Consider the following 17610-nt stretch of genomic DNA (forward strand, 5'->3'; position numbering starts at 1 on the left):
GGGTCAGTGTCACTGCAGTCATAAGAATGTTCCACCATCCACCATTCTAATATATTACCTGCTCTGTGGTGAACTTGTGGGGTCCTAACCTTTAATGGATGGTATAAAGTATGTCGAGAACAGATGGACTATAGTTTGTAAATATGGAACTAGGAAGTGCTCCTATATGTTAGGTGAAGGTAAAAGAAGATGGATTGAATATTGAATGTAGAAACAAGCTGATGGTCATAAGTTCTAGGACAAGATGGCGATCATGTTCCAGACATAGCCTAAAAGATAGGCCCCTTACCCATTACGTGCCATAAAATTTAGATATCTACTTTTCCCTTTTGTTTCTAAAATAAGACTTAAGTCTTAAGTCTTAGACGTTTGACTCACCCTGTACACATTTGTAGTATGTATCCTAGTGATGTTACAATGATATTGCCATTATTTAGAATTAGGTTACTAATAAAGTGCTAAACATATTTTTGAGGAAGTGTAATGGTCATCTCTTCGCTCTTCTGTCGTTTGTATGTTTCCAGTTGACAGCCTCGTATGAAAAGCTGAGCTGCAGTAACAAGCAGCTGGAGGAGGAAATGAGGGAGCTGGCTGATAAGAAAGAGAGTGTGGCCCACTGGGAGGCCCAAATCACAGAGATCATCCAGTGGTGAGTGACACAAAGATACATTAACATAAAGCTGGAAAGTATGTGTAAGCAGCAGTGTTGGGAAGTAACGGATTACATGTAACGGCGTTACGTAATCAGATTACAAATTATAAGTAACTGTAATCCGTTACAGTTACTGCTTCAATAAATGGTAATCAGATTACAGTTACTCTGCTAAAATTAAAGGATTACATTGCGGTACTTTCCTATTTTTTTGCTCTTCCAACACTGACAAAACGCAAATAACATTTTGCGGTGAAATCGCTCTGATATGAAAGGGAACTGTCTGCCCCTCGTCCCATCTCGCTGCACACACACACACACAGGGAGGAGGGGCAGACAGCGGCTGCGCACACACAACGAGACGAAATTAATTGACATTTTGGTCAACGAATAAAAACGAGACGAAAATGTTTGGCAGGGACGAAATCCAATCAGAACTGATTTAGTTCTGTGAAAGGTAGTGACCAGTTAGGAAGAGATCCAATCACTGCTACTTTAGCGAAGGTGGAGAGGCGGGACAAGCGGGGTACTCATCCAATCAGTACCTGTTTTTCCTGCAGTAGCGCTGCGCGCTCAGTTACAAACCCGGGAATTAACCTGTCGATACTTACGGAGCTCGACTGGAAGTTAACTCGACAGTGTTCAGCAGGGAGAGAGAGAGAGAGGGGCGATATATTTCTCCTTTGACGTCGCAAAAAAACAAGATAACGTGTAAACCGTGTGGAGCGACTCAATCTCCGGTAAAAACACCACTAATCTTTCAGCTTCTGCAGACCAGAGTCACACAGATCTCCATGCAGAGATCCGCGTTTTAATGCTGATGTTATTTCATGAGCTGATGGGGTGTTTAACTCGGCAGTGCACTAAAACACAGAACTGATACAGAACTCACTCATTAAGATCAGATCATCTGTTTAGTCTCACAGTGGGAAAGATATAGCTAGTGTTAAATCAGGAACAGGTCAGAAAGAAACTCAATAATATATCCAAAATAAAACAATAAAATAAGTGAATCTATGAACCCAAAAGTCTGTGTAAAGTTCCTTACAGCACTTTCTCATAAGTTTCTCACTTTAACTCATGAAGTCTCTCAGTACATCCTGAGAGCATCTCTACAGGACAGTGTGTGAAGGTGTGTTTTTGATCTCATTTATAGACTGTAGCTCCAGTAGGTGTGCTGGGTTACTGCTGGAGATAAAACTAGATCATTTAAAAGCTGTTTTTGCATCTACAGCTCTGTTTAAACTATAATTTAACTATTCAGATGTTTTATGACCTGATTTCTAGAGCAAAATTTTAAATGTAAAATATATATAGTCACACACCTATAATAATAATAATAATAATATACATTAAATCATATATAAATATATTTCACATTCAAACATTAACAATATTACTCAATTGGTTATTAAACGTTTCATTTCGTATACGTGTATAGTTAATAATTCAAGGGAACTGATGAAAAAAGCATTTACATTTACACCCTTTACATTTTAGTCTAGACTAAATTTACTGTAATTTTAGTAGACTATATTCTTATGACATTAAGTTGACTAAAACTAAGTCGACTAAATTACTGAATTGTGACTAAAACTAAATGCTATTTTCGTCACAAAACTATGACTAAGACTAAATCAAAATTTGTTGTCAAAATTAACACTGGTGGCAAACCTGCAAGTAGATAGCTTACAGTTGTTGTTACATTGTTTGGTTTTAAATTGTTTTATCATCAATTTATAGAAGTGTTTTATAAAATTGTTTGATGAAATGGTTTCATAAGTATTTTTATAGAGTGATTGAAAAGGCTGTTTTATTTGTTTATCTATTTGTTAACTGGAAAGAAAAATAAAATGATAATTTGCAGTATGTGGTTGCTACATTCATTCAGGCTTAAAAAATGACAATATTGTAAGTAATCCAAAGTAATCAGATTACGTTACTCACTTGAAGTAATGTAACTGATTACGTTACAAATTACATTTTGAGTGATGTAATCAGTAATCTGTAAGGGATTACATTTTAAAAGTAACCTTCCCAACACTGGTAAGCAGTTTGATAATCCTTCCTGCTAAATCAGGGGCATTGTGCAGGCTGTGTAGATTCACAATGCCATCTAGTGATAATGAATGGTAATGCAATTTTGAAACTATGCTCTGCAGGGTGAGTGATGAGAAGGATGCACGTGGCTACCTTCAGGCTCTGGCCACCAAGATGACTGAAGAGTTGGAAGGCCTCAGGAACACTAGCCTTGGGGCACGCTCTACGGTAGGATAGAGCCTTAATCTTGGGCATCTTGCACAATAATTTATTTAAAATTAAATAAATTATTTTAAAAATATTTTATGACCTATAAAGAGTTTTCCTCCATAGTTGTTATATGGTGCATTGTTTTTTTGCTATGGTAGGACATGCCTTGGAAGATGCGACGCTTGGCCAAGTTGGACATGTCTGCCCGTCTGGAACTGCAATCTGCACTTGATGCGGAGATTAGAGCTAAACAAACCATTCAGGATGAGCTCAACAAAGTCAAGGCGTCAAACATGGCCACTGAGTGGTAAGGCATTCTTTGCAGTTCAGAACTCTGGATTAAAATACTTGCTGCTTTGTAAATGTACTTCTTTTGACAGTGAGTAGCGTTTAACTGCAGTGCAATACACACTATATGCTTCTATTTTTTAAAAGTGTAAATTTCAGGGTGCATAGAGATTACATTAATGGTTATTTCTGGTCCCTCAGCAAACTCCAAGAATCTGAAAAGAAGAACCAGAACCTGCAGGGGGAGATTGATGGACTTAAACGAGATATGGATGATTTGCGGACGTCTAGGGGTACTTCACTATCCTTTCATAGTTTGGCTTTCATCCTCTCTGAATATATTTTTTTGACTTTCAATTTCTGTATATTTTATAAAGCTATATCCTTTATGTTACAGGTGTGAAGCATCAAGATTCCCAGAACTCTTTCCTTGCATTCCTCAATGCTCCAACCTCTGCCCTAGATCAGTTTGATGTGAGTACTAAGAAACGGTTAGATGTTATTATCAAACATTTTATCTTCATTTTTGTTCTAACAGGTTTTTCCTCTATACATGTATGGGTCATCTCCTTTTACTGGATTTTTTATGTTGTACTTCTTTAATATTTATAGATATGCAGTAGTCATCATGCAGATTTATGCTGTATGTAGTTCCTCTCTGTGATTGTGATATGTGCTCTCCATCTTTTTACTGAAGCGATCTCCTGCCTGTGGCCCAGCCAGCAAAGGCAGACGTGTAAGCTCTCCCTTTTTTGTGGTGGTGTATTGGATGCAGCATTGGATTGACATTTTCATTCCATTCTCTTTGGTTCATTTTCACTGACAGTTTTCTCTTGGTGCATTGTGTGGATTTGATGCATGTTTTTGCATCCTTGGTTTGCATGGGACTGGACTGGCAGTAACAGGAAAATCACATGGATTTGTTCACTATTGGGGAATATATTGTGTTGCTCATTCATTAGTACTGTCACTATCACTTCTGTTTATGTTCAATTAAAGCAGCATTATGTAGCATTTGTACCATAAAAAAATTACAGATTTAATGTCACATTGATTTCAGGTCTAATAACCTGTAATAGGGAGAGTAGCGCCAATATTGTTGCTGTTCGGACAGGAAAGCATTTTTGTGAAATCCGGTAATGTTACTCTATACGTCAGTCCACACTTTTCTTTCACTTTTAGGGACAATCTGTTTCTTCCAGTACTATAAAATGCATTTTTAAATAAGGTGTCTGAATGTGGCGCATCAAAGTGTAAATTCCTCTTCCAGTCTGTAGGGGGAGGCTCGAAGCAAAAAAATGACAGTTCTCACTACATAATGCTGCTTTGAAACTGGGGTTTCTTCTATGTAACACACAAGTCTTTTTACTATCATTAAACCTTTGTATTTCATTAAGCCCTGCTTTGGGAGTTGTGAGGTCTAGCAATTTAATTTGTTTCACTGCTGCATGTATTCAGTTGAGAACCTGAGATATCGTGTAAAACCTTTAACAGACAGGATATTTTTGCTGTAAACATCGTTTTAATATTCTGTGCCATTTACAGTGTCTTGTGCAACTCCAATTTTGTCTTTGACCTGAAAGAACTAGGAATGCGGGTTTCTTCTATTTTTTACTATTAACTGTTTGTAACTGCATTCACACATCACACTGTTCATTCTTGTACAGTGCTTGTTTTAATATATACTGTGTAAGCATGCATTGCTGATGAATGTCTAAAGTATTTGGCTTTTCAATCCTTGGAAACTGTAAAGACCTAATGTACCTTTTTAAAGGTTTAGATTTTTCCATTGTGTCTGATCCGGATCTGTCGTTTGCTCCTCTAGATTGACTCCATCGATAACTTCAGTCTTTCCAACACACCTTCCAGGGATGAGGACCGAAAGTCCCAGCTGATGTCCCGCTCTCACTCTCCTTCCAACACCAGCGACATGGAGCCCCTTGAGGTGACCTTCAGACCAACCATAAGTAATTTGTGTGGAGAGGATTGTGTTTTGAGGTAATAACCTTCTGCCTTTCTGTTACAGGTGGTGGATCATCCACAGAGAGGCACACAGACTCCTACTATGCAATCTGGGGGATACAGCAGCACCACACCTAAGGTATGGAGGTTCTAAGTTTTGGAGTAAGATGTGTTTTTAGTCATGTGAATGAGTAAGGTCAACGTACAAGGCAGACATTAACTTTTGTTTGACCTTTTTTCTTGCAGCCTAAAGCTCACCAGTTTGTTGTAAAGTCTTTCAACACTCCCACTAAATGTAACCAGTGCACCTCTCTGATGGTGGGACTCATTCGACAGGGCTGCACGTGTGAAGGTTAGGAACATTATGGTTAACTGGAGTTAAATGGAGTTGAAATGTTCAAGTATATTGTATGGTTTGGAATAAGGCTCCTGCTTATGTTTTCCCTTTCTTTTCTTTCAGTCTGTAACTTCTCATGTCACGTGACATGTGCAGACAAAGCTCCTGCAGTGTGCCCTATCCCCCAAGACCAAATGAAAGGGCCCCTGGGTATTGATCCTCAAAAGGGTATTGGAACGGTTTATGAGGGCCAAGTCAGGGTAAAGAGCTAGCTGTAGTCCAAAATGTTATATTTTCTTTTTTTCTTGTCCATTTATCAATTAACTGTCTAGTTCCATCTTGTAAAATGATATATTTAAAGACATGTGACATAAAATGATCTCTCTGTGCCTTGTTCTGTTACCTCCTTTCAGGTACCAAAGCCCGCAGGGGTGAAGAAGGGCTGGCAGAAGGCTCATGCTGTTGTGTGTGACTTTAAGCTTTTTCTCTACGACCTGGCAGAGGGAAAGGCAGCTCAGCCCAGTGTAGTCGTTAGCCAGGTTATCGACATGAGGTCAGTCATCAGTGAAAACAAATCAAATTTCGAAAAGATCTGATGTAATTTGTTATCTGATCTAATTGTTGCTGCTCAATGCCACTTTTATTTACGGCTGAAGTTTTGTCTTTGCAGGGATGAAGATTTTTCAGTCAGCTCAGTATTAGCATCTGATGTCATCCATGCCAACAGGAAGGACATTCCCTGTATTTTCAGGGTGAGTTTTATTAGGATTTATATATACATTATTTTCAAAACAGTTGGGTACTGTTAGTTATTTTGGTTTTAGCTAAGACCTTGCCTAGTCCTTTGGCTCCTGTTTTGTTGGGTGCTGAATTGCAGTATCTCCGCTCTAGGTCACTGCGTCTCAGCTCTCTGCCTCTGGCAATAAGAAGTGCTCCATCCTGGTTCTGGCTGAAAGTGATCAGGAGAAGAATAAGTGGGTGACTGTGCTGAATGAGCTGCATCGTCTCCTGAAGAAGAACAAACTGAAAGAGCGCTTTGTCTATGTGCCTAAAGAAGCTTACGACAGCACTCTGCCTCTCATCAAAACCACCCAGTCTGCTGCTATTATAGGTAACGCTTGACTGACAGTAGTCAGAACACTGATCTTCTTAATATCTTCACAATTCTGTAGTACGGAAGAAACATCACCATATGAAGTTTATTCTAAAAAGTCCACAGTGCCAAGAATTTTTCTAATCATAAATATGTATTTGTTTCTTTTTTGATGTTTTTTTTGTTATTAATTATAGATCATGAGAGAATAGCCCTGGGCAATGAAGAAGGGCTCTATGTTATCCACGTCACCAAAGATGGTAAATCATATGTTAAATCTGTGCTACATTATGTCTGTGTCATAATACTATACAGCTAAACTGCAAATTACCTCTCTTCTCAACTACAGAGATCATTAAGGTTGGGGATAGTAAAAAGATCCACCACATCGACCTAATCCCCTCTGAGCAGTTACTGGCTGTGATCTCTGGACGTAACCGTCACGTGCGTCTCTTTCCCATGGCGGCCCTGGATGACCGAGACACAGATTTCTACAAGTTGCCCGAGACTAAGGGCTGTCAGACTCTGGTCTCCGGCACAATACGACATGGAGCTCTCACCTGCCTGTGTGTGGCCATGAAGAGACAGGTCATATGCTATGAGCTGAACAAGTCTAAAACACGGCACCGGAGGTTAAAAGAGCTGCAGGTTCCCGGAGTGGTGCAGTGGATGTACCTGCAGGGAGATAAGCTGTGTGTTGGTTACCAGGCTGGATTCTTGCGCTATAACCTTCAGGGGGACGGGCCTCCCGCAAACCTGCTCCATCCAGAGGACCACACCCTGGCCTTCATTGGGCAGCTGGGTCTGGATGCACTGTGTGCTGTGGAAATCTCTAGTAAAGAGCTGCTATTGTGCTTCAGCAGTATTGGAGTTTACGTGGACTGCCAAGGGCGGCGCTCACGCCAGCAGGAGCTAATGTGGCCAGCTGTGCCAACTGCGTGTTGTAAGTGCTGTGCATCCTGAGCTCTCATCAGTTCAGCTTATCTCTAGTAGAAGTGAGAAATATGGCAACATAATTGTTTTTTGTATTTTTGTTTTGCAGGTTATAATGCACCTTACTTGTCGGTGTACAGTGAGACTGCTGTGGATGTGTTTGATGTGAACACTATGGAATGGATTCAAACCATTCCTCTGAAAAAGGTAAATATAGAGCACAGTGAAAGGGAACTTAAAAAAAAAAGCTTTAGGTTTTTACATTGAAATATTTATTAATAATTAGCAAGTGTTTATAATGTTCTGGTTGTGTTGTGTTCTTTAGGTTCACCCTCTGAACACAGATGGTTCTTTGAACCTGCTGGGGCTAGAAACAGTTCGGCTTATCTACTTCAAAAACAAAACAGCTGGTAAGAGTCCTAGCTGAACACATACGTTAACAGGATACATTCTTGTGTAGTTTAATTACAATTGTACACTGACATACTAAATGTAATTCTACATGGGACTACAGGATAGTTTCTTGTTTATGTGCATGGATATTTTCCACCCACTGCACTGTCCACTGTAGGTGGTAATGCCTTCTATGATGTATTCCTAATACACAGGTGATGCTGTAGATTAATGAATGTTGATTGCCTGCACAGCTTTGGAAATGGAATGTCTCTGATAATTCACATTGTCTTTGCCATTAACATACCGGCCAGTGTTTAGCCTCACTCACAACATATACAGATGTAGCTGTTCCCAAATTATCACCTGGGCTGCTATCCATGATCATTTTACGTACTGCTAGTCCCATGACTTTTGGCATGTCTGTGACAATGCATACTACACAATGTTTCAGTGACAAATGTAAATTTATAATTGTAAATAGATCATTAAGAATTGGAAGGAGATCATTAAGAATAATATAATGATGTAGTCCTTCCTAATTGACTAATTAGGATGTTATGATGTTACATCTGTACTGATAATGTCATCTACTGCAGAGGGAGACGAGCTGGTGGTTCCAGAGACATCTGATAACAGCAGGAAGCAGATGGTGCGCAGTATGACGAGTAAACGCCGCTTTTCCTTTAGAGTGCCAGAGGAGGAAAGGCTGCAGCAGCGGAGGTGAAGGAACCCTATAGAAAAACCAGACAACACTGCCTGTACAATTAACCTTTTACTTGTACTATTTTCTGATTTATATTATACATAATGTAATTTTACCACTTTCTTTTTATAGAGAAATGCTTAGAGATCCCGAGATGAGAAATAAGCTGATCTCAAATCCGACTAATTTCAACCACGTTGTTCATATGGGCCCAGGAGACGGGATCCAAATACTTAAAGATTTACCAATGGTAAGATCGTTAAATACTTACTTAGATTTCTCCTTTCTTTACGCCCACTTTATTTATTTCTTCTCTGCTCATGGTATCATCTCTGATTTTGGTATTTTTTTAATCACATATTGCATGATGGGATACATTCTTTACCCCTATCATTTTTCTGATTATCTGATTCATCATCTCCTTTTTCTGTTTCACCATTTCACCATCTCGCTCTCTGACTTCCATGCTGTCATCACTCTCACATTGTAGCCAGGGTCTCCTCTCCCTTCTCCTCACCTGCGCATCATCTCTACCCCCACCAGCTTTGAGCATGTCTATCACATGACTGTTACCTCTGCCGACAACTTCCTCTCCCAGGATTCCCCTCTCTCTTCCCACTCCCCATCCCTAAAATCTGCTCCTGGGACCCCTGCCTCCATCTGCTCTCTGGTAGGATCAGGAACTGCCGCATACATGTTGTTCATCATGAACCGCGTGATTAACACATGCTGCGTTTGATTGGGCCTCTAACAAACTGTCTGCAACTGTGCTTGACTCATTGCATGCAGTACATATTTCTTGGGTCAGTCAGCTTTCATTCCTGTTGTTCAGGTGCTTCAGTGATTGTTTATTTTACCCCTCTATAATGACCGATTTGAAAGTGGAAATAAAAGGTTAGAGCAGTTTTGCACGCCAGTGTTTTAAAGAAAAACTAAGAGCAAAATACAGTTGCAAATTTTAAATGTAAATAAGGTCATGTTCAAACCAGTGAAAGCTCAGATATCATAGAGTGTCTGTTTCCACAATGTAGAGAACTCAAATATAATCACACCAGGCAGATCTCAAAACACATTTTAGATATTAATACAGATGCATGAATTTTACAGATTATAATATAAATTTGAAATATAATATTTGTTGCTGAGTTAGTAAATACAGCACTGATTCATGTTTAAATCATAGCTTACTAAAACGTCACTAATGCCTTTTTATTATTTTGTTCAGTACATCTGATATTCTTCTGATCAAATGAACTTTTATCATACAGAAAAACAGATGATTCCACATTTCAGTCCTAAAATAAAAGGAAAACCGAGGAACACAAAACTATTTAAATACCAATACCACCCCCTTGTGGATTGTAAATTAAAGTTTTGATTACAGGCATGACTAAACTATACAAGCTTATTCAATGGTTGTTCCATGTAAAAAGTTATTTTTATATAAAACAACAGCTAAATGCTGTTTTACTAGCCTTTTTACTTTTTTGTAGACTAAAGCCATCAGATTTTAAAATAGCATACAAAGTTTCATACATAGGGGAAAAAAATAAAATGGGTCTGTTCATTAGATTTTTTTATTGTATGCGTGTCTGTGTGTGTTTTTTTGCTGTGCTGTATCGAACTGTTTATCACATGCTTTTCTAGACACTAACTTTTTATATATTAAATACTTTTGCTTGTTTGATGAATCTAATACCTGAAAATGTGTTGTGTAGAATCTGCGTCCTCAGGAGAGCCGCGGAGTTCTGGGTGGCTCCGTCAGCATCCCCTCCATCAGCAAGGCCAGACCTGAGCCCGGACGCTCCATGAGTGCCAGCAGTGGCCTCGGCACACGTAAGTGCCGACCCTTCAGAGGGGGAGGAGAGATATAAGAAATAAGATAGATTAAAAGATGTGTCTGTATATTTATGCCTATTTTATTTCTGCAATAGGTTCATCCTCTCAGAACGGCAGCGCTCTGAGGCGGGATTTCTCTGGCGGAAGTTATGGCTCTACCAAGCGACAGGCACTGACCTCACCCTCAGAGGGCTCTCTTTCATCGGGTGGGGGTGTGGAGTGTGCCGGAGATGCCCCTCTATCCCAGTTTGACAGAGAGGTATGTAAAGGAACACTAGTTTCTTTTGCTATTGCTGTACGATAAAGCAGAATATCGGCCCTTTCACACATGCACAGAAACTCAGGACTTATCCAGACATTACCCAGAGCAGCTGTGTGTGTAAACGCTAATAATGTAGAGACTTCTTTTACTGGATTTTATTTGGAGTCTGTCCTGCCAGACCCATAGTACAAAGTCTATAGTCTAGTGTACTAAGTACTAGTACTAGTACTAAGCAGGTTATTGTGTGGAGAATTCACGGTGGGTGGGTTTGTTGTCTTCATCTCTTGTGCGTGAAACCAAGGTCCTATACTATTTCTGCAAAGTATGTTTTGCATCAAGCTGACTCTCCTGCTTGTGCTACACAGGCACCACCCCTTTAGTAAGAGTGAGAGTGTCGTGAGAATAGGTCTTTTTCTGAAAATCTCAGACTGTACACTACATGTGTGAAAGGGCAAAGGGAAGGCCAATATGTGAAATGTATGTATAGTGAGTTTTCTTTATGCATCTGTGTACGGAATATCTTTCAAATTTGACTTTCAGAAAGCTGTTAAAAGGTAAATATCTATAGAGTTCTCTGAATGTAATTTGCACTTGGCAGGTTATGCACTTGAGAAAGTAATGCGTTAAATGTACTTGATGCAAATGTGTACATGATTTCAACATGGATGGTAAACTAAATAAAAAAAATCTGTTTTAATATTTCCCAGTGAAGTACACTTTTAATCAATCTACTGGAGTCAGTAGATCTGTTATACTGGATTCAGATCACAGTTATAAAAGTATTTTAAGCACGGTGTGAGTGTGAAACTATCTCTATTCTACACTGAAATATAAGGGCTTCCATTCCACACTCCAAAACCTCCTCTTTAAATAAGGCTCTGCTTAAGGCTTTCCCACACTGCGTGCACGTATTGAGTGATGTGAAGTGGCACCGTGCCCAAAGAATAGGATCTGTTTTTCCACTGGCCAACCACTCACACTCACACTCACACTCACACACACACTGCATCCTGTTCTACCGCATGGTGTGCGGACTCTATTGTGATGTGTGGTCGATGTATGACTCTCTGTAGTGGCAGGCAGTTTCGCCCACAGGCAAGACCCCTGATGTGAAAAGGGCCTTAAGGACCCTGATTAGTAAGATAAAGGTAACCACCTACAGCACAACATTAACCAACTACCTCTTCATACAGCTGAATGTGAAAGTTTGGGCACTCTTGGCAAAATTACAGATTTTGTAGAAGTAGTAAAGTCTATGTAGCTAATAAAATATAAAACATCATATTTATATAGAAGTCTGTTTGACAGTTAGTGTGACCTTCATAATATAAAAAAATCTAAGAAAATATCCAGGTTTGCAGTTTTTATTGAAGGATAACTCTGGTGTGAAATGGACTTTGGGTGTATTAAAACGTGATAAAAAATACTTACCTTTGTTGGTAGCCCAACTCTGTTCTCCTGCAGCTTTCTGACATCCAGTATTTTGTGCACTTTGCCCAAACAGGCTTTTACAATAGATGATACAGGGCCTATTTTGCACCTGCAGATAAATCGCTTTTTCCACAGTTATCCAGCCTCAAAGTAGCTCCACACCTCATTAGTAGAATCCAGAGACCTCTGACATTTAAAATAAGGCATTAAGAACTTTAAAACTGCACAAGACGTTTATTAAAAGCCACTGTTTACATCCCATAGCGTAGGTAAAACTCTCTGGGAGCCCCAAAGTCCATTTCAAACCAGAGTTCTCCTTTAACTAATGGTCATTCAGGGGAACTGTGGGGGTCAAGGGAAACTGTGGGTTCGAGATGTGATCTGTAACACCAAGAAATGTAGAAAAATATCATGTTTTATGTTTGACCAGCTATAGAGTCTGGGTTTACTGATTAAAAAAAAGCAAGATAAAAATGACAAGCTGTATATGTTGTCCCAGGGTGCCCAAACTTTCACATTCTACATACATGTTCATTCATTGTGCCTCAGATGGTACAGTTAGACTGACTAGTCTAAGTTGTGTGTCTGTTTAGAGTAGAGCTCTTCATGGGTTTCTTTTCACCTGAAACATTTCTGGGTAAAATTCAGAGTTTCAGGCTCTGTAGCTCACTGCAGTTCACTGTGGTGATGCTTTGGTCTGTAATATAAATACCTGTGAAGATCTCTAGTCCAGAGCACTGCCCCAGGTTCATTAGAGGCTCTCAGGAAGAATGTTGTGTTTTGCCTTGTGTGTAGTTTTGGGCAGCAGAAATAGCTGATATTGGTTTTGACCCTCATGTTCCTCTCTGTGACGCCAACAGCACCTGATGCTGAGTCAGATCCTTATGTCCCTCTGCTGCAGATTGTTTTAGACTATAATTTATGTGATTGCTCAGCTTACATTGCTTTAATTGCTTACATTTCTCAGATGCTTCTCAGACTTGAGTGCTTTCTAGCTTGTATTTGAGCTCTCAGGCTAAATGTGCTAGCAAGATGTAGTGTAAAACTGTATTGTGTTTCAATGTTTTATGTTTTTAATATTGTTTTTTTTTTATCCCTTTTAAATTCTCAGGACTCAGATTCACCACGTCACTCCACAGCCTCCAACAGCTCCAACCTCAGCAGCCCACCAAGTCCCTCATCCCCACATAAGAGCAAGTCCCAGTCCTTGGAGCGCAGCGAGCACCCAGGCTGGGAGACCTGAGGGTGGTCCGAGCATTGCCCTCCACTCACCCACCCTGCTTGCTGGCCCTGCTGGTGGCCTCTAAAGCTTGAAGACCACCTCCCTTCCCCTCTTTCTTAGGTAAAAAAAAAGAGAGAAGATAAGTGATGACCCCAATGACTCCCAGAAGGAATTTCCTACACTACATTTAAGGTGGTCCGTTTGTAGCTCCTGCAGATTTGCTGCTGATTGGGCTGTTGGGTTTCTACACTACAGTATGCACATTTAAACTACACCCAAGCCTTTTTAAGCCTCGCTTTGGCATCACTGTTTTTTCCCAACAAAAGACAGCCGTTGAAAATCTGAACTAGTGCTTCATGCGTGGAGGACAGGGGAAAAACTTTTTAAAAATGCAAACATTGCCCTCTAGTGGGCTTTATTTTATTTTATTTTATTTTTTTGAGGGACGAAACATGCAGTGTTTTCCTATTCAGAGGTTTAAATGGTTTAGACGTTTTAATAATTTTTTCTGCCCAGGGCAATAATATTTTAAACTAAACATTATTAAGACATTCAATAATTAATATACCTATACCTCCCTGACAAAAAAAAAACACTACAGTCAATACACTCTTACACATTCTTATTTTCAGCAAGAACATGGTGAATTCAGAGAGAGCGGTTGGAAATAGCTTATTAAACGCTTTTTAAACAAACAATGGAGACAAGACGGTGTACAATAAGATTGTCCCAGCCTTGGCACTACACTAAACCCAACCTCTGCACTCTGATGATCGAGTGATTGATCTTTCACATGCAAAGCTCAGAATGCTCAGAATTCAGTAGAAATGGGCTGAGTTTAATGATGTATATAGAGTTTAAGTAGAGTATAATATATTATGATAACACATTATATCGTTAACAAAACAAAGAAGAAGAAAGAAGTGCGGCTTGGGGAGGTTTTTTTTTTTTTTTGGCTTTGCATGTCAAAGCATTGGACATTGATGATGCAGCCAAGTATCTGGCTGGATGAATGAATTGTTAGGGCAATGTTAGATATACTGTATCCAAGCAGAACAGTGCAGGAACAGTGCAGGAACACCCGGCACCAGAATGCACGTTTAAATGGATGCGGACGTGTATGATTACACACGGGAACATGTTACACAAGTATAAAAACACACACCGTCCCATATAAAGGGTCACATAAGCCTTGCAGTGAATGTATAGAAGACTTCTTGCAGCCTTCATCTTCCTCTGCGTCCTGTACTTTCCTCTCGTGTGCTTCATTGACCGTTCCTTTACCGGAGCAATAATGCTGTTTCCAAAGAATTGAATTTTTGTTTTTAAAGTGGTTATTACAGTTTTTGTCTGTTTTTTGTGTTCCATTCTGTTTGTGTTTAAGAAGTGTGTTTTTTTTTTAATGACTCATACTGAACACAGAAACCAAACGTAGCCTGTGTACATCCCACATGTGTACATGTATGTATACATATAATGCATAACCTTTATGTTACCACTACTTTTATTATGACACTAAAGTCACTGCGGTGTGACACTCAGAAATCATAACACGTTTAAGCTTTGGAGAGCATCTCCACACGGGAGCGTTCAGAAGCTCTCCCTCAATCTCACTGGTGCATATATAAATATATATCTGATGCCTCTACTTCTGCTACTTCCAGTAGCTACAGTAATGACACAATGGGGACAGTGAGGGAAAGATGTAGTTCTGTTACTGATGTTGTTGGAAAATAAATGCATTGTTAAAATGGGTTCAGCACAGAAATACCACTAACGCTGTTGGAGCAACAATTCTTTTTTATAATCTTCAGGGAATGTCTAGATTGCAAAGTCTGATGACTATCAAGCTTCCCTGGATACCTCACTCACATACCTCAAGTTAGTGAGGAAAGCCATTCACTGTAATACAAGCGGACTGACTCACTGTCATCTTCAACAGATACACACTATCCTCTCATTCCAGACACTACAGTGTGATGTGGCAATTTTTTTTTTAGGTTTCTTTACATTTTTTGTTTTTATTTGTTTTAGGTATATATTTATGCCTATATATTTTCAGGAGTGCGTTGTCTTCATCTGATGGCCTAAGTAGCACATTGAATAATAATAATGATTCCTTTCATGACACAAACAAACTCCGTTCACACCAGGTCACTTCATGCATTGAGTACCAAGCTACATACAAATACACACAGTGTAAACACACTCAAATCTAATAACAGTCTGATGACTCAAATACAAACACGCAAACAACCAAAACTCCTACATGTACAATTAAACATCAGTAATAACATTATTAATATAATAGCAGTGTAAACACCTCCATGTCTCCAAAATACATTTAACCACTAAAACTACTACCAGTAAAACTAAAACACCAATAACTGCAGTGCAACAAGCATATTTATATATTCTCTACCACACAGCAATCAGATTTCAGTCTGACTAATTGGAGATTCATTTATTTACCAATACTTGTTATACTACCAATACTCTGTATGATCGAAATATTATCAATATACAATCCAAATACTAGTCACATGAAGTGAACAAGTGTAAACGGGGGTCTTAGGGTCCAGTGATCTAGGCTTTTGGAGCAATTTTAAAATTCCTAAATTTCAAATTTCAGGATGTGTTTACGGGATGAATAGTGCATGTTGAAGAGTAAATATTTACACTATTAATAAAGCACACGTGTGAGTATGGAGATCACAAAAGTATGTATTTACCTGAAAGTGTCGAGACATTCGGATTGATTGTAATATGTGGTCAGTTTATTGCCGCGGTTCTACGAAAACTCCAGAACATCTTTTTGTATTCTATACTGTTCAGGGGTTGTTTCATTAAACTCCAAGATAGGTGAATTATCTAGAGGATATAAAGAGGACTGAGAGTCTGCTGAGAGAGCTCACGAGTGGAAAAACAAACCAGTACTAAACAGTCCACAAAGGAGTTTTCACACCCGTTTTTCTCACAACAGTAACAATAATTTTATATACCATTATGCAAACATTCACACTTTCACTGTGGACCAGTCCAATAATCTTGGCACATTGTGATTCCTGTGTTTCTAATGAATGAATTGCAGTGTGTGGATTTGTGGTTTGGGACCTTGTGGTGTTACATTGTTACATTTATTCCTACTGAAATCTGAATGACCATACTCCGTAGTGTAAGCTTAATGCAGAGTGCTTTGCCTTGTGGAACTGGGGCTATGATGGGTAGAATGTTTGTACCACAGTGAGGGTATGATATATAACAGGAAGCCTGTTTGAGATGTTACTCAGGTATGTTAGATGATTACCAATGATTTATTTTGTTACATTGAGGAATAGCGAGTGAGAGAACACGCTGACAGACTCGGCTCCTCCCGCGTCCTGTGTCTGTCAGTCCGTGTTGTTTTGGACTGTTAATTAGCTGTGTATAGGGCAACATTAGAGGGAGGTGCCTTAGTTGAGCTCAGTGTAAATGCTGGGAAGTGTAGGTAGGAATGTGGGTTAGACTTTAGAGCAAAATTGAGAGAAAATTGAAAACACAACACACCTGCATTTCCGTGAGAGTTTACTCTGCCTTGTATGTTAACTGCTATTTCATATCATTCATTATATTTCCTAGACTTTAAGGGTTTTTTGTAAGAATGTGTACAGTTTTGCATGTCAGGTGTAATCACTTGTTTCAAAGATTTCAAGGCTGGATTTTTCCACTTGTTTTGTTTTAGCTTATTTTATTGATGTGTGGTGTGGAAGTGTGGGATGTAAAACAGGAGGATGACCCATTACTACTTTTTGTTTGTTTTCTTTTTTTGGCACATGCTTATTTAAGGTGGAATGTCATGGAGATTATATTTAATTACTCACCATTCTTTTCACATTGAGAACTCAAATTGACTGATGTATTTCAATAAAATGGGGAGCTGTTACAAAAGTGAATTTTACTCTCTTGACTAAGTGTGTGTTTTATTTAAGCTGAGAATGAAAATGTAATAAACAACAGTAAACACTGACCTGCCAAAGGTCCTGGAAGCTAAAGAATACTGTACTGTCCACATGAATCCTCCTGAGTCACCTGTCTGTTTACATGGACAGTTCTAACCAGAAACCGCCGGTCACAATCATGACTTCTATGACATACTCCTGGTACAAACATGACAGTGTGGATTGAGGAATGTTTAATGTCTGCACAACTTTAAATACCCCATATATCTGGCACACTGGCCAGGGTTTAACCACCGCTCACAAG

At 39.2% G+C, this 17610-nt stretch overlaps 1 protein-coding gene across 9 annotated transcripts in view; it reads left to right on the top strand.

Annotated features, from left to right (window-relative positions):
• cdc42bpaa (CDC42 binding protein kinase alpha (DMPK-like) a) overlaps positions 1 to 17305 on the top strand; it is a 55401-nt gene extending 38096 nt beyond the window's left edge. For 2 of the 9 annotated variants that reach the window (XM_049464108.1, XM_022672976.2), the window contains 24 exons: positions 525 to 649; positions 2815 to 2920; positions 3061 to 3209; positions 3392 to 3483; positions 3588 to 3664; positions 3888 to 3926; positions 5016 to 5135; positions 5217 to 5291; positions 5399 to 5504; positions 5613 to 5749; positions 5903 to 6042; positions 6160 to 6241; positions 6381 to 6600; positions 6780 to 6842; positions 6932 to 7525; positions 7625 to 7722; positions 7841 to 7925; positions 8508 to 8631; positions 8747 to 8864; positions 9105 to 9284; positions 10333 to 10450; positions 10549 to 10712; positions 11789 to 11863; positions 13258 to 17305. In XM_049464108.1, the coding sequence (XP_049320065.1) occupies positions 525 to 649; positions 2815 to 2920; positions 3061 to 3209; positions 3392 to 3483; positions 3588 to 3664; positions 3888 to 3926; positions 5016 to 5135; positions 5217 to 5291; positions 5399 to 5504; positions 5613 to 5749; positions 5903 to 6042; positions 6160 to 6241; positions 6381 to 6600; positions 6780 to 6842; positions 6932 to 7525; positions 7625 to 7722; positions 7841 to 7925; positions 8508 to 8631; positions 8747 to 8864; positions 9105 to 9284; positions 10333 to 10450; positions 10549 to 10712; positions 11789 to 11863; positions 13258 to 13389 (3219 nt within the window). In that variant the 3' untranslated portion in view covers positions 13390 to 17305. The remainder of the gene's footprint in view (positions 1 to 524; positions 650 to 2814; positions 2921 to 3060; positions 3210 to 3391; positions 3484 to 3587; positions 3665 to 3887; positions 3927 to 5015; positions 5136 to 5216; positions 5292 to 5398; positions 5505 to 5612; positions 5750 to 5902; positions 6043 to 6159; positions 6242 to 6380; positions 6601 to 6779; positions 6843 to 6931; positions 7526 to 7624; positions 7723 to 7840; positions 7926 to 8507; positions 8632 to 8746; positions 8865 to 9104; positions 9285 to 10332; positions 10451 to 10548; positions 10713 to 11788; positions 11864 to 13257) is intronic. The other 7 variants (XM_049464111.1, XM_022672977.2, XM_049464110.1 and 4 more) reach the window with 4 other exon arrangements.
• The last annotated feature ends 305 nt before the right edge of the window (positions 17306 to 17610 follow it).

This window comes from Astyanax mexicanus, chromosome 14 (assembly GCF_023375975.1).
Source record: "Astyanax mexicanus isolate ESR-SI-001 chromosome 14, AstMex3_surface, whole genome shotgun sequence".
Taxonomy (NCBI): domain Eukaryota; kingdom Metazoa; phylum Chordata; class Actinopteri; order Characiformes; family Acestrorhamphidae; genus Astyanax; species Astyanax mexicanus.